Source organism: Phocoena sinus, chromosome 14 (genome assembly GCF_008692025.1).
Source record: "Phocoena sinus isolate mPhoSin1 chromosome 14, mPhoSin1.pri, whole genome shotgun sequence".
In the NCBI taxonomy this organism is placed as follows: domain Eukaryota; kingdom Metazoa; phylum Chordata; class Mammalia; order Artiodactyla; family Phocoenidae; genus Phocoena; species Phocoena sinus.
The window spans coordinates 84,870,169-84,884,552 of NC_045776.1; the positions used below are offsets into that span (position 1 = coordinate 84,870,169).

General features: G+C 47.2%; 1 protein-coding gene across 1 annotated transcript in view; it reads left to right on the plus strand.

The window, feature by feature from the left end:
* Window positions 1-14,384, plus strand: part of TMEM132B (transmembrane protein 132B) — a 386,360-nt gene that overhangs the window by 342,761 nt on the left and 29,215 nt on the right. The window contains 1 exon segment of the mRNA XM_032603526.1: window positions 4,797-4,940. Within this exon segment, the coding sequence (XP_032459417.1) occupies window positions 4,797-4,940 (144 nt within the window).

Consider the following 14,384-nt stretch of genomic DNA (forward strand, 5'->3'; position numbering starts at 1 on the left):
TTTATCACAACTGTTATCCACTGCCTCAGGCAGCTAGCTGTGAAGTTAACTAATTGCCTGTAATTGCTTCAAACAAATACCTCTACATAAAAAGCTTTTCCCACTGGGTGAGTTCAGAGTCAGGTCATATACAGACAGCTTTCCAAGTGGGATCTTCCAGGGAAGTAGCAGACAAGTCAGATAATGGCAATTCTTTGGGGATGAAGTTTTGAAAGATCTCCAGCCCTGATCGGCTCTCTGTGGCTGTCAGATTGTGGTATTTTTTCTGTGAATGTGAGTTGTTATTTTTCAAAGCTACTACTGAGCTGGAGAGTAGGGAATGGGAGTGAATCAAGTTAAAATGCCACAAAATTCTCTGTTTTTACCAAGATTCAGCCATTTTTCTTGAATAAATGCTCTCCTGGCTGCACAAGCCTTTGTTTTATTTCTAGAGTTCTGAAAAGTTGATTTTGACTCTTTTTTTTTTTTTTTTGGCCAATTTCCTCATTGCTTTTACAGAGGAGAGAATTTTCAGATGTCCCTACTTTGCCATTTTCACAGATGCCACACTAAAGTGAATTGTTAATGGAAACATCTTCATAAAGGAACATAAATACGTTTCAAGACGTAAAACCTAGAGCTGGCACAAACAGGAACACAATAAAAGGGTTGTATTTTGATAGATGGTGAATTTTTAGCAGTCTCTGGCACCAGGGGATGATTTAAATGTAATATTTAATATGACAAATTGCTTTCTCATTGTGCCAGAGGCAGGTCGAAACTGCCTTTGGGATTTTTGAGAAGCTGTTGGTGGACACTGGAAACCATTGTTGCAAAAATCTCAGCCACACACAGAAAAAGCTACAGAAGGAAACATGGTCGCAAGTGTATTTGAAATAAAATCGACAAGCTCCGATTGGTTGTGATTTGTTGTTATGAAAAATAAAGTCACCTCCCTTGAAACTCAGTTTGGGAAAATGATGACAGTGTCTTCTTTAAAGGCTGTGAGCTTCTTCAGGGTAGAGACGGATGTTTATTTTTGTATTTTCTCTTTCCCTAGAGCCCAGCATGTTGTCTAATCTCATGTGCATTAGTGAAGACCTTCAGTTTCAGGTGACATACACCCAATTAAAAGTGGCTTAAGTAAAACAGTTTATTTTATATCTCTAAATTTCCAAAGATAACAGACACAGATGTAGCTGGGTTCAGGAACCCAGAAATCTTTCCTGGGAATCTGTCTGCCTCCTACCGTTGTGTCTGATTTCTTTTGTTTGGGTTTCACTTGAATCAGTCTTTGTGGACATGGAGATGGAATACCTTGATGGACCACAATTTGGTTAATCTGCTCGTGAGTGAAGCCTGATTGGGTGGCCTGGGTCGGTGCCATCCAAGCCACATTCATTGATAGCAGAGTGGGGTGATACCCAAAGGAAAAAATGAAATGTCGTTTCAGAAAGAGGAAGGATGGGTGGATGTTCAGTATCCATGGATGTGCATCAAGCAAAATTAATGCCTGTCTATTACACACAGAAAACACCCACACTGATTTTTCCAATTGTATCATGAACTGAATTTAGCAATCTGTTCTAGAACCGTGGTTCTGTCTCTGTTCTTGGCACACACTGTGATTATTCCACACCATTATCCCGCCTTTGGTAGGTTCTCATCTCAGCTTCTGCACTGCTTCCTGCTTCCTGTCCTCGCTGTACAGCTTACATGTAAAAGTACATAAATTTCATCTCCCTGGTGACTATGGGATCCTCAGGAACATGGACTATATTTATACTCTTTTGGGTGTAGCTCCTTGAGATTCCATCTAGAGGAACAGAAATATGTAAAAGAACAGCCAACAACTTAGTTTTTCATCTCTCGTAGATTGGGTTGGCATTGTTTTCAAACATTCATTACAAAGCTGATGTTTCCTATTGACAAGTAGGTACTATTTTCAGCTTTAATATCAATGAAAAACAGTCTATAAACTGGGAACAGTACTAGTAATTACTTTAGGAGGGTTGTTGGGAAAAGTCAATGAGCAATTATTACATGTAAAGTACTCAGAACTCACCTCCTCCTCCTCCTCTGCCGCCTTCTTCTCCTTCTTCTTCCTCTTCCTCTTCCTTGTCTTCTTCTTCCTCTTCTTCCTCTTCTTCTTCTTCCTCTTCCTCTTCTTCCTCTTCCTCCTCCTCCTCTTCTTCTTCCTCTTCCTCGTCTTCTTCTTCCTCTTCCTCCTCTTCTTCTTCCTCTTCTTCTTCTTCTTCCTCTTCCTCCTCCTCTTCTTCCTCCTCCTCCTCCTCTTCCTCTTCCTCTCTTCTTCCTCTTCTTCTTCTTCTTCTTCCTCTTCCTCCTCCTCCTCCTCTTCCTCTTCCTCTTCCTCTTCCTCTTCCTCCTCCTCCTCCTATTCCTCTTCCTCTTCTTCTTCCTCCTCCTCCTCTTCCTCTTCTTCCTCTTCCTCCCCCTCCTCCTCTTCCTCTTCCTTTTTCTTCTTCTTCTTCTTCCTCTTTCTCTTCCTCTTCCTCTTCCCCCTCCTCCTCTTCCTCTCCCTCCTCTCCTTCTTCTTCCTCTTCCCCTTCCTCTTCTTCTTCTTCTTCTTCTTCTTCTCCTTCTCCTCCTTCTCCTTCTTATTCAACTGCATCTCTTACCCTTTTTCACATTTGGGGTGGAGAATGAGGGGCTGATTTAGAACATTGAATGTGGGACCCATGCAGTGCATAAGCTGAGAGTAGGGGCTCCGAGGAGTGAAAGGAACACTTGAAATGATGGTCTGTTTGGTCCATTCTGGTGGAGCCAGTTGCTGAGTGTTTGGTGAATCTCACTGCTGAGCTGAGTTGCCCAGCGTCCACCAGCTTCTCTAGTTGACTTCTTCTCTTCAGACGAGTGTGGAAGTAGTATCTCCGCCACAGTCCCTTTGTGAACCCACTCAGTGGTTCTCTAATTCATTCGTGAAGTACATATTCTACAGCATCCACTGTAATCTCTGTTATATTGTGTTCTTGTGGCTCATTATGTGCCATCTCTGTTCTAAATCTGGTACATAGATTGACCCGTTATATCCTCATAAGGTCACCACACAGTAGGTACTTTTATTATCCCTGGATTTCAGATCAGGGAACCCTGGCACATGGGGAAATATCTTGTGGCAGATGCTGTTAATGGATTATAAAAAGCCATTTACAAAGCCCTCCTCCATGACCAGCTCCACTATCAAAGCCCACTTCCCCAGCCTCCTTTACAGGTGGGCTGGCCGTGTGACAAGCTTTGGACTTCCTGATGATGAGGAGCCGGTGCAGCAGGTGACCCCTCCCCCCTCAGCCTTCCCCCCACTTAGACAGTGGATGGAGATGGCTGGTGTGATAGATGCCATCTTGCTATGTTGAGGGAGTGGCCGGGAGAGCTGCAGAGAAGTAGTAGCCCTCCCCTCACTGAGTCACTGGACCAGAGCCAGCAGACACATAGCTCCAGAATTCTGGTTATGAGTGAAGCGTATAAACCCGTGTTGGGTTATTTCACTTGAGCCAGATTTTCTGTAACTGCAGATCCTCACCGAATCAGAGTCTGAGCCAGTTTCAAACACAGTCCAGTCCCAGAACCCATGCATGCTCTCTTCTGCACTGCTTCTCCCATGCCAGATACTGTCCCGGGTTCTCTGTGTGCAGTGGAGGTCAGAGCAATGATGGCTTTGACCCTTGGGGAGTTTACAATCTCATGAACAGTCAGAGATTAAAACATAAACACAAAATAAATATATAGTGACCGCTTGTGGTTACTAACATGCAGGACAGACTAGGTGCTATGAGAAATAATAATGCAGTGCTAACACACACTGTGGACAGGCAGAAAAGCCCTGTTTCTCCAAAGAAGTGGACATTTACGCTGAGATCTGAAGCATGGAAGGAACAGGGAGGCGTGTTTTCGGTAGAGAGCTCTGCGTATGAAAGAGCGGAAGGCATGAATGAGATTCACTGTTGGAAGAACAAAAAAGTCCTCTGTTTGAGGCTTGACTGTGATGGGGGCAGCAGGAAGGGGCAAGAAGGAGCTAGAGAGGTGGGCAAGGGTTAGGTCCCTCCAGGTCAGCGAGTTTGGACTTCATCTCTAAGAACCCTAGGATGTTTTCAAAGAGTTTTAATCTAGGCGAGAAATCATCTGAATTATATTGAAATAAAAAAGATTAGCTTACAGCTGCTGTGAAGAGAGTGGACACAGGGAGGCCAGTTAGGGGCCGTCATGGTTGTCCAAGTGGGGGGGATTCTCCCTCAGTGGAGGAATTGGTCCTGGGGATGACAAGAATTTGACCGATGGGAGATAAATTAGGAAGATAAAACCTACAGAACTTTGAAGGATGTCAGAGGAGGAGAGAAATTAACATGATGTCAGTTTCACAATAGCTAGCGCAGGGATTGTGGGCCAGGGATTGTGATTTCCCAGGCTTGGCTGGGAAATCCCGAGGAGGGGGCGCTTGGAGGTTTGGGGGTAGAGGGCGCTGGTGGTCAGCTCAGGAGCGCGGAGGCTTATAACCTGCAGCTAGTTCTCTTCTCTTCTCTGTGCTGCTGTCTTTCCTAATTTGAAACCAAAACGAAGGCTGTGTTCACTATGTGAATAAGCCCTGAACATAGGCCGTCGTTTACCAAATGAACCTCGAGCTAAGATTTGGCAAATATCGAAAAGAACAATTGCGCCGTGTGCGAGGTGTGTCTGTAGGGCACAGACAGTTTTGTAAATTGTAGAACAACAACTAAGGTCGGAGGTAGCCTGCTGGCGACCCCTCCCGGGGCTCACGGGCGTGCCTGTGGCTGACACGCGCCCTCTTTTCTCCCGCACAGGACACGGAGGTTCTGAACACGGCCATTCTCACCGGAAAGGTTGTTTCGGTTCCCGTCAAGGTCGTGGCCGTTCAAGAGGATGGTTCGGTGGTGGACGTGTCGGAGGCTGTGGAATGCAGGTCTGCGGATGAAGACGTCGTCAAGGTACCGCGGGCTTTACCTCCAGATACCCAGGCATTCGGTCCTTTCCCTCCCTTTCTGTCTCGGGGCTGCTCTGAGCATCCCAGGCTCCGAAGGGCTGAGACCGGGATGAGGATGCTGAGGACGGAGGGAGTGACGGCAGGGACTCGCCTGGAATCAGAGGAGGCTGCACGCGCCGTGCTGCTTCCTTCCCTCGGTCTTAATCTTGAGCGGAAACAATTCTCTTCCCATTCTTTTGCTCATAGGACAGTATTTCCTGAATTTTAGCCAGCTACCTGCCATCTTCGCAATTTTTGCCAACTTCCTGTGCCAAATAATATAATTTACTCATTATATTTTCTTTAAATGCCTCACTTTTCAACCTTAAATATCTTAAATGTCTCATTAGAAGACAATAAAATCCATGAGCTTGATGTACTAACTTTTTCTTAATATACATGAAAAGAAACGACTATTAACTTTTTAAAAAGTCCATCCATGTGCCCCCTAACTTCACGTGGGTACCAGTGGGACACAAATCACAGTCTGGGGAAATCTGGCCGTGGCACATTTCTGCTGCGTCCTGCATCCTAATTAGCTGGATTTAGGACTCCATATTCAGCCAGGAGCCAGCCCACAATGTTTTTCCATGTCTTTGCAGGGGTCTGTTTGAGTCACTGAATTTAGCGTTTCTGCCCGTTTTTTCTTGGCGCCCTGATTGGCAGTTTCCTCTTGCAGCAGAGACCCCGAGAGAAAGGACTTACATCTTCAGAATGATCCTTTCTCCTCTAAGCTGCAAAGAGAGCTCCCAGGTCCTATGTCTTCATTCATTTTAGAAAAACACAGTGCCGCTGAGTTCTTCCTTCTTTCTGCTCTGCTGGCTCCTGTTCAGAGGTGAAATGAAACTTGGTCCCCATCTGAAGAACTTTGTGGTGGACAGAAAATCCTGCAGGGTTTTCCCTGTGGCGGAAAAGATCTGGAAGGGATTCCTTCCTTCTTACAGTGACCTGCAGGAGGCTGTGCCTTAAGCCGGAGATGGTTTTGATAAGGAAGAACTGATGTGTCTGTGAGGCCTAATTTAAAAAAAAAAATTAATCCTTAGGAAACCCCAATTTGGCATCACCTGCTTTCTGGGTGGAATGCTAATTCTCCCCTCGAGACAGAAGGTGGACTGGCTTCAAAGTACACACAGCCTTGCCCTGGGGCTCCTGGCAGGCCTCGGACTCTGTGGGCAGGTTTGATTAAACAAATCTAAAGCCTTTGATATTCTGAGTCTAGAAAGATCTGAGCCAAGTCATACAAACTCATCTGCACAGAATGAAAAATATTGATTCATTGCCCTTGGTTGCCTTTGAAAATGCCTGTTATTTACCATCCCCCTGTCATTCCAGGAGGGAGACATTGGTATGGCACACGGAGGTGGCATCTGTGTGATTATGCCACCCTGGGCTCAAACAGATGGCTCAGCTCTGTAGACCTCTCAGCCTTGTTCCCTCCCGAGGGCCTGGTGTGGAGCCCCCCAGGGCGGGACCTCCACTGTCCTGCCCTGGAGAGCTCTACCCTACAGAGGCAAGCCCAAGTTCACGGATCCCATTGTTGCCGTGTACTTGGTTGTCTCCCCTTCGCAGAAATATACTAAAAGTATCCTCCCCTGAGCCCGAGAGAGAAATTGCTTTGGAAGGCAGTAGTTTCTGGCTCAGCGGTCGCTTTCGTGGCCTCATGAAGATGGGGCTCTCTTCTAGCGAACTGTGGCCTGATCTTAGCAAACGAGAGTGTGCAGATCCCCAGTCGCAGAGCTGCTGTAAGACGTTTCTAGGGGAGCCCAGGCTCCGTGGCACATCCTGGCGCCTGGGTCAGTTGAGGGGGATTCACTAAATGGCTGTGATGCATTTGTCACAGCTTTCGTGTCAGTATTTGTCATAAATTTTGTCATAACGCTAAGATGTACAGCGTCGTCCTCAGAGCTGTCCGCTGGCCTGGGCATCACCCCAGGGGCACCTAAACACATGGATGCTCATTAGCACCCCAGGGAGAGACCCCCTTGGTCTGTGGATTTGTCTCCTGGTCACTTCCTCGTGGTGCAGGAAACGCTGTGTGATTCCCCAGGGAGAGTCTTGCAGGTTTCACCAAAGATCGTCCTGCGATGGCAATTCTGAGCGTTGGGATGGTGACTTAGGTAAGGGACAAGGTGTAAATTCAGGACGGTGTAAATTGTAGTGATACACAAATTGGCTTCTTCGACTTGGGACCGTATGACATCAGGGGGAATAAATCTGAGGACATAAAGGATTTTGAAGGGCTGGAACCTTGGCAAGATTGGAAGCGATCTGTGTCACATTTTAAGTGGGCAACTACTTCTATGTTAAAAAAACAAACACACATAGAAGATGCATATTAACTGCATGTGTGTGTGTGCAAGACACCTTGGCAGTTTTGTTCACAGTGAGATCTGATGAACCAGCTGTGTTTTTTGATTGAAGTATAGTGGATTTCCAATATTGTATTAGTTTCAGGTGTACAGCATGGCGATTCCGTATTTTTACAGCTTATACTCCATTAAAAGTTATTACAAGATCGTGGCTCTAATTCCCTGTGGAACCACCTGTCTGAAGCGGCTGCCACAGGCTGATATGATTTTTGTTGGCATTAATGGGTGCGTGACCCCAGAACAGAGGTCACAGGTGGGCAGACTGCAGGCTGCATCTGGTTCAGAGGAGTGTGTGTGTGTGTGTGTGTGTGTATTTAATTTGCTGCCATCCTGTAAAAATTGGCAAATCACATAGAAATCTGGATTTCTAGCCTCTTATGAAATTCACGAGGTCGAGTAGCCCTGGGCCCACACTGCTTCCTGTGACCCTCAACCCGGAAGTGAGCAGAGGACGCCCCTGTGCGTAAGGCCGGTGCATCCAGGTCACCGCAGTCTCCACCCTTTCCTCTTGCCTCCCGCGTGGAGGTGGAGGGACATTTGTGATTTCTCGTCACACTTGTGCTGCTGGTTTTTTGATAGTAGGTTTCAGAGGAAAGGGAGCTATTTCTTGTCCCCTGGTCTCTATAAGTCAAAGATGATACATGTCACTCGTCCCTCTGATGGAGAATCCTGTGTCTTTCTAGGCATAAGTGGAAGCTGGAAATCGGATCGTATTCTGTCAGAGTGTCTGAGGGGCTGAGGGCCCTTGAAATCAAATCACAGGAGAAATGATTGAAGGAAGTGTGAGTGTTGAGCCTGGTGGTGAGAAGAAAAGGCCCAGGGAGAGGTGAGGAGGGAAACATGACAGCTCTTTTGAAGTCTTTCAAGAGCCCTCCTTCGGAATATGGGGTAGATTTGTACTTTTTAGATTTCAAGAGTGGGAGTCAAAAGGGAACCACTCTAGCTCAACATAAAGAAAAAGAATGCAGAGGGAGTGAGTTTGGGGGGCGGGGGTAGGCTTCCAAACAGCTGATGGCAGTTCAAATCCTGACTCGGTGGGGGAGCACCTTTATGAGCTAGTAGTAAAGTATCATTCCTATGGCTTTCCCATCAGAGAGTCAGTTGATAAATAAAGTTTTCTGAATTTGCAAAGGAATTTTGTTTCCACCCCCATGACCTGGAAGGCACGTGTGTCAGTTTCCTCTTGCTGCTGTAACAAATGAATGTGAATTTAGTAGCTTAAAACAATGCACATTTATTATCTGATGGTACTGGAGGTCAGGACCCTAAAATGGGTTGGTTGGCAGGGCTGCGTTGCTTCTGGAAGCTCTAGCAGAGAATCTGTTTGCCTTTTCCAGCTTCTAGAGGCTGCCTGCCTTTCTGGGCTGTGGCCCCTTTCTCCATCTTAAAAGTCAGCATCGTAGCATCTTCAAATCTCTCTCTCTCTCTGACCTCTGGTTCCATCATCACCTCTGTTTCTCTGGCTCTGAGCCTCCTGCCTCTCCCTAATAAGGACCTTTGTGATTACATCAGGCCCACCTGGCTATCCCAGGATAATCCCTTCACCTCGAGGTCCTTATCTCAAATACATGTGCAGAGTCCCTTTGCCACATGTATTAGTTTCCTAGAGCTGCCGTATCAGTTCCCACAAACTCAGTGGCTTAAAACAACATAAACCTGTTCTCTCCCAGTTCTGGAGGCCTGAAGTCTGAAATCAAGGTGTTGGCAGGGCCACACCCCCTCCAGAAGCTCTAGGGGAGGATCCTTCCCTGACTCTTCCAGGCTCTGGGGGCCCCAGGTGTCACCGGCTTGTGGCCGCATCCCTCCCGTCTCTGCCTCCGTCTTCACTTCTCTTCTGTCTCCGTGTGGCCTTATTCTCCTATAAGGGCGTTCGTCATTGGATTTAGGGGCCACCCTGATTCACAATGATCTCATCTCACTATCCTTAAGTTAATTATACCTGCAAAGACCCTGTTTCCAAATAAGGTCACATTCACAGCTTCCAGGGGCTAGAGCTTGGATATATCATTCTGGGGTCACAGTTCCACCTACCGTGTAAAGTGACATATTAGAGGTTTGGGGGATTAAGATCTAGACAGCTTTGAGGGTCTTTATGCTGCCAGCAGCAGCACATTTGTGGTTCTTTGCTAAGTGTCTTTCAAGGTCTTCAGAGGGAGGAAGAAAAACGCAATCTCCATGTTGTAATTGTGATTTAATCTTTGAGTGTCTATCTTGCCGACCAAGTGATGGCCTTCTGTTTTTAACGTGTTGGTAATTGTACTGTTGGTCAGTGAGTTGCAGTCTCCAGAACCACAGAAGCCCCGGCATACGTCACCAGCAGGGGATGAACTCATTCACGTTTGGAGAGAAATCAGTGTAAACTCATGCTGTCTTGATGAGGGTACCCTCCAACTTTTGGCTGCAATAATTAAGTTTTCAGCCTTCCGGTATCAGCGGACTTGAAATAATGAGATGCTAAAGGCCTCCTAAAAGGGTATTAACATTTTAAAGCCTTCTCTGCCCCAGGGAAGGTCTTTATTTCCAAACTTCGTCTGTGAAGGGCAAGGGTAGGCAGCAGATGTGCTGTTGGAAAAAAAACACAGAGGTTTCTGCCGCTTGTATGGGGTCACTAAATAGCGCCCTGTCACCGCTGGAGGACGCAGGAAGCTTCGAGAGAGCAGCTGCATTTCCTGGGTCATCACGTAGCCCCTGCAAAAGGCCGTGTGACCCGATTTTCCTTAAGTGGTTGGATTCACAGGGAGGATAAGGTGGAAGGTGGGCGTGTCCTGAACGTGGTCCTTAGAGAGGCATCTGAGAGCTGATGTCACTGAGCCAGAGACATCACGATTCAGGTGGAGGGGACTGGACAGGTGTAGGGGGCAGTGGGATCTGGCAGGCCTGCGGTGAAATCCTGTATGGGTGAGCTTTCTTTTGTTTTGGTTGCAAGTGACAGAAACGCAAATCCAACTGTCTTAAGCCCGGAAAGGGGAAATATATGGACTCGTGCAGCTGTAGACGGAGTTAGATCCAGAGGCACAGCTGGACTCGATTTCTCTCCTTCTCTGATTTCTGCCTTCTTCTGTGTGGTTTTCACATCTTTTTCCTGGGCCCGTGCTACTTCCTGGGCCCAGCACCCCTCCCCGACTCCCTGCATCTGGACACGCCCCAGCTGTGTCCTCTGGACTCTGGCTCAGGTGCCCCTGGGATCTGTGCAGCCGCCTCCTTCCTGCCGTTCTGCATCCCACCTCCCACACCGGGGTCCTCACCTCTTGTGCTTCTGTGCCGTGTAGGTGCACGTATTAGGGACTCAGCATGTTGTGTGTCCCTGTACAGGTGGAAGGTTTGCCCCTTGAGGGCAGGTCCGTGTCTCACTTGTCTTCCTGCCCCGAAGGGTCTGTTAGAAGGAGCAGCGAGAACAGCCACAGCCCACGGTGACACCGTGCCAGACTCTGGTCCACTGGCTCTTTACACATTGCAGCCTCCGACCCGCCCAGCACCCCGACAGAGTAGGTACCACTCTTATGCCCATTTTACAGCCCAGGAAACTGAGGCGGGAGAGGGTTAAGTGTCTGGGCTCAGTGGGTGGTGAGTAAGCATTAGTCTACTGCATGTGCGAATTCATGGTACCGAAAAGTGGACACACGGTCCCTTCCTACTTCCTCTCTCCTGTAAAGACAGAATTAAAGACAGGTGTTTCTGAAAGTCCACGTTATGTAAGACGTTGATTGTTGGCAAGTCATCCAGTTGAAAGAGATGTGCAGATGCGTTTTGCCCGGGGGCTGTGGTTCTCATCTTCCACATGTCCTGCACTGTAGGAGGAGATCAACCTAATGGAAGGTGAGGCCCAGGCACCTGGGGGGTGGGATTGAGAACCTTGTGGGGATCCTGCAGTGTTGATGAAATAGGTTCAGAACAGTCTCTCTGCACTGACTTATCTCCAAAAGGTCCTTATCTGCTGTGGGCTCCAACGGGCTTCTGGAGAAACCCTCAGACAGGTCCTGATGTTATTAGAAGGAGATGGAGAAAAATCCAAAAGTGGTTTAAGCCCATTTCTTTCTCTTTTGGCAAGGCTTGGCAAACATGCCTACAGAAAACACCGTTCTTCTGTTTCTCGGCATGAATTTCCTCCCCTTCACCCGTCACCAGGAGCCAGGCAGCTAAGAATAAGTTGTCAGGCAGTTTGGACATTATTGCCTAATTTTGTCCTCCTTGTTGCTGGTAATTTGGACTTGCATTGTTCCATTCTGATGGGAGATGTGTCATATATTTCCTGTTGGCCAGAGGATAGATACTGCTCCATCCCCAACCTTTTGTTCCTGTCAGCATCGTTCAGATTTCAATATTAATGAGATCTTTTGTTCCTTTCTGTCTTTAGCATCTCTGATGAAGAAGTAACATTCTGGAATTGTTTGGGCATCATGCAGAGAGACCTTGGGACTAGCCCGTGTAGATCTGCAGCCGCCGGGCTTCGGGCCCTCAGTTATCAGAGCTGCACTGGGGAGATGGTGTTACTGAGGTCTTGGGCCGACACCGAATTAAATCTCGGAGGCAGAGTTTTGGGCGCACCAGAAAAGAATAGCTTCTTTGCTTTGCCAGGCAAAGGGGGCCACAGCGGGCGATTGCCCTCAAAACTGTGTGTCCTGACCTGGAGGGGGGGTAGTGAGGAGTTTTATAGCAATGGCTCAAAGAGGGCGTGGTCAGCTCGTGGACCTTCTTCTGATTGGTTGGTGGGGAGGTAACCGGGAGTCGGCATCATCAACCTTCTGGTTCCTATTGGTCTGGGGTCTCCGTGCTTGTGGGCAGCCGACAGTTAACTTCTCCCACCTGATGGGGGTTTCAGTATCTGCAAAACGGCTCAAAGATATTGTTCTGTGTATCCCTTGAGGGAGAGCTAGGACCCTGCCCCAAGGCTGCACTCTTGTCTCCTGACTGCTCCTCCCTTGTCTCTGCATCCCATCTCTTCCCTTACTAACAACTGCTTGAACCTGCCCGTTGGAACTCAGGGAAGGTCACGGAGGCTGAATGAAGCCTATTTCCTGTAATGAAGAAATGGGGGACACAGAAAGGCTTTTGTGCCCAGGAGCCCACAGGGTCCTGCTCAGTATCAGGTCTGTGACTGTGTTTCGAATATCAGGCAGGGTCAACTACGGCCAGTGTTCCTCTGTCTCCTGGCACATTTATCCTTGATGTTTTGGGGCTTCGTTCACAATTTAAACTCCTTCCGTGAGCTTTGATGGTGGGCAGAATGTATCAGCTTCGTATTCAAATTCATTGAGTTTCCTAAAGAAACTCAAATCGTTTCAAGACACTTTATTTTTAAAAAAATTTTTAATTTATACAATTTTTAAAGGTTACTTTCCATTTACAGTTATCACAAAATATTGGCTGTATTCTCCATGTATGAGAATATGTATGTTGTACATACAGCCTTGAACTTATACTCAGTAGTTTGTACCTCACACTCCCCCACCCCTATATTGCCCCTCCCCCTCAGTTAAATAAACTTTAGAAGTTAACTGTCTAAGAAAAGTGATGCACAGGGCCTTTAATTATTGTTGCCAAAATACAGGTCACCCAGTTGCTAAGTGCCAGGGCTGGGGTTTGACCCCAGGAAGCTTGGCTCTCGGCCCCTGCTTTACAGAGAGCATCCCAATTTCACAGGGAACTTAGCCCTGTGAATTTAGGGTGCTTATTTCAGGGGCAGGCTTCTTTCCCCCCTACTTCGGGATTATCCGTACACTGACTTATTTTATACATATCCTAAGATTAAGATTACTTTCCAAAGATAAAAACGTAGCCCTCTTTTCTCTGAAACATTTCAGATGTCTAGAGGGACATTCAGTGATGTTAGGAACTGGTGAACGTAAGAAGAAATCCCACAAAGAGCTAGAACTGACTTCTTCAGCCAAGACTCACTCGTATAGCAGAGACTCAGTGAGCGTTGATGAGAGAAGTCTTCAGAGAATCTCACCCATTTTCCCCGGAATATGCAGGAGTCTTCCATGAGCAATTCATTCATGCTTTATTGATATATATCGCTACGCTGAGATGGACTTTGAGAAAGTAATGCTGCCTTTAGCAGCAGGTGGAAATACAGATTCTGTCTCAGTCAAAAACAACGGGATAAGATTTTTCTGGGACTGGATGGACTGGATTACGTAGCCACCTATTAAACAAATGGGCTCATATCTCTTCTAATTCATTTTCAAGAGGGACGGGCTTCCAGCAGGCAATGATCATTTATATTCAATGTATATGCTCAGTGTATTCCTTCTAAACTACTCTTGGATTATTGCCTGGAGACATTTCAGGTTTAAATGCAAAGAGACAGTCTCAGATTACAAAGCACTGCTTTCCACTCCTATTCCCTCCTGCAGCTTGCCTCACCCTTCTTAAAGGGCCCCTCTGCAAATGTTTCAGATCATTTTGACCACTTCTGAAGCTCAGTTTAACAGGCTCTTTTTTAAAATGAAAGGCCTCAGCCCGAAGCGATTGCCCTAATATAGTCTTTTTTTTTTTTTTTTTTTTTTTTTTTTTTTTTTTGCGGTACGCGGGCCTCTCACTGCTGTGGCCTCTCCCGTTGCGGAGCACAGGCTCCAGACGCGCAGGCTCAGCGGCCATGGCTCACGGGCCCAGCCGCTCCGCGGCATGTGGGATCTTCCCCGACCGGGCCACGAACCCGTGTCCCCTGCATCGGCAGGCGGACTCCCAACCGTTGTGCCACCAGGGAAGCCCTATAGTCATCTTTTAATGCTCTGGACAACAGAGCAGTTTCCGTCATCAAGGGTTTCAGTCGTGTCACTCCCCAGGGAATACTTTCAGAGAGATGAATTTATCCACGACTTCCTGACATCCTTTGTGTCTGACACTTAATAAATATTTGGGTTACACTCTGACTTCTTTTCCTGTGAGCAGAGTTTGTAGGGAGAGCAGTCGGTGGCCGTATGCTGAGACTGTCTGTGTGTCTGAAGCCCACTCATAAGGACGGTAGATTTCCATGTGCCTTTCTTGACAGCCCCTTTGAGTGAAAGACTGTTACTGAGGATCTTGAAGGATTTTCC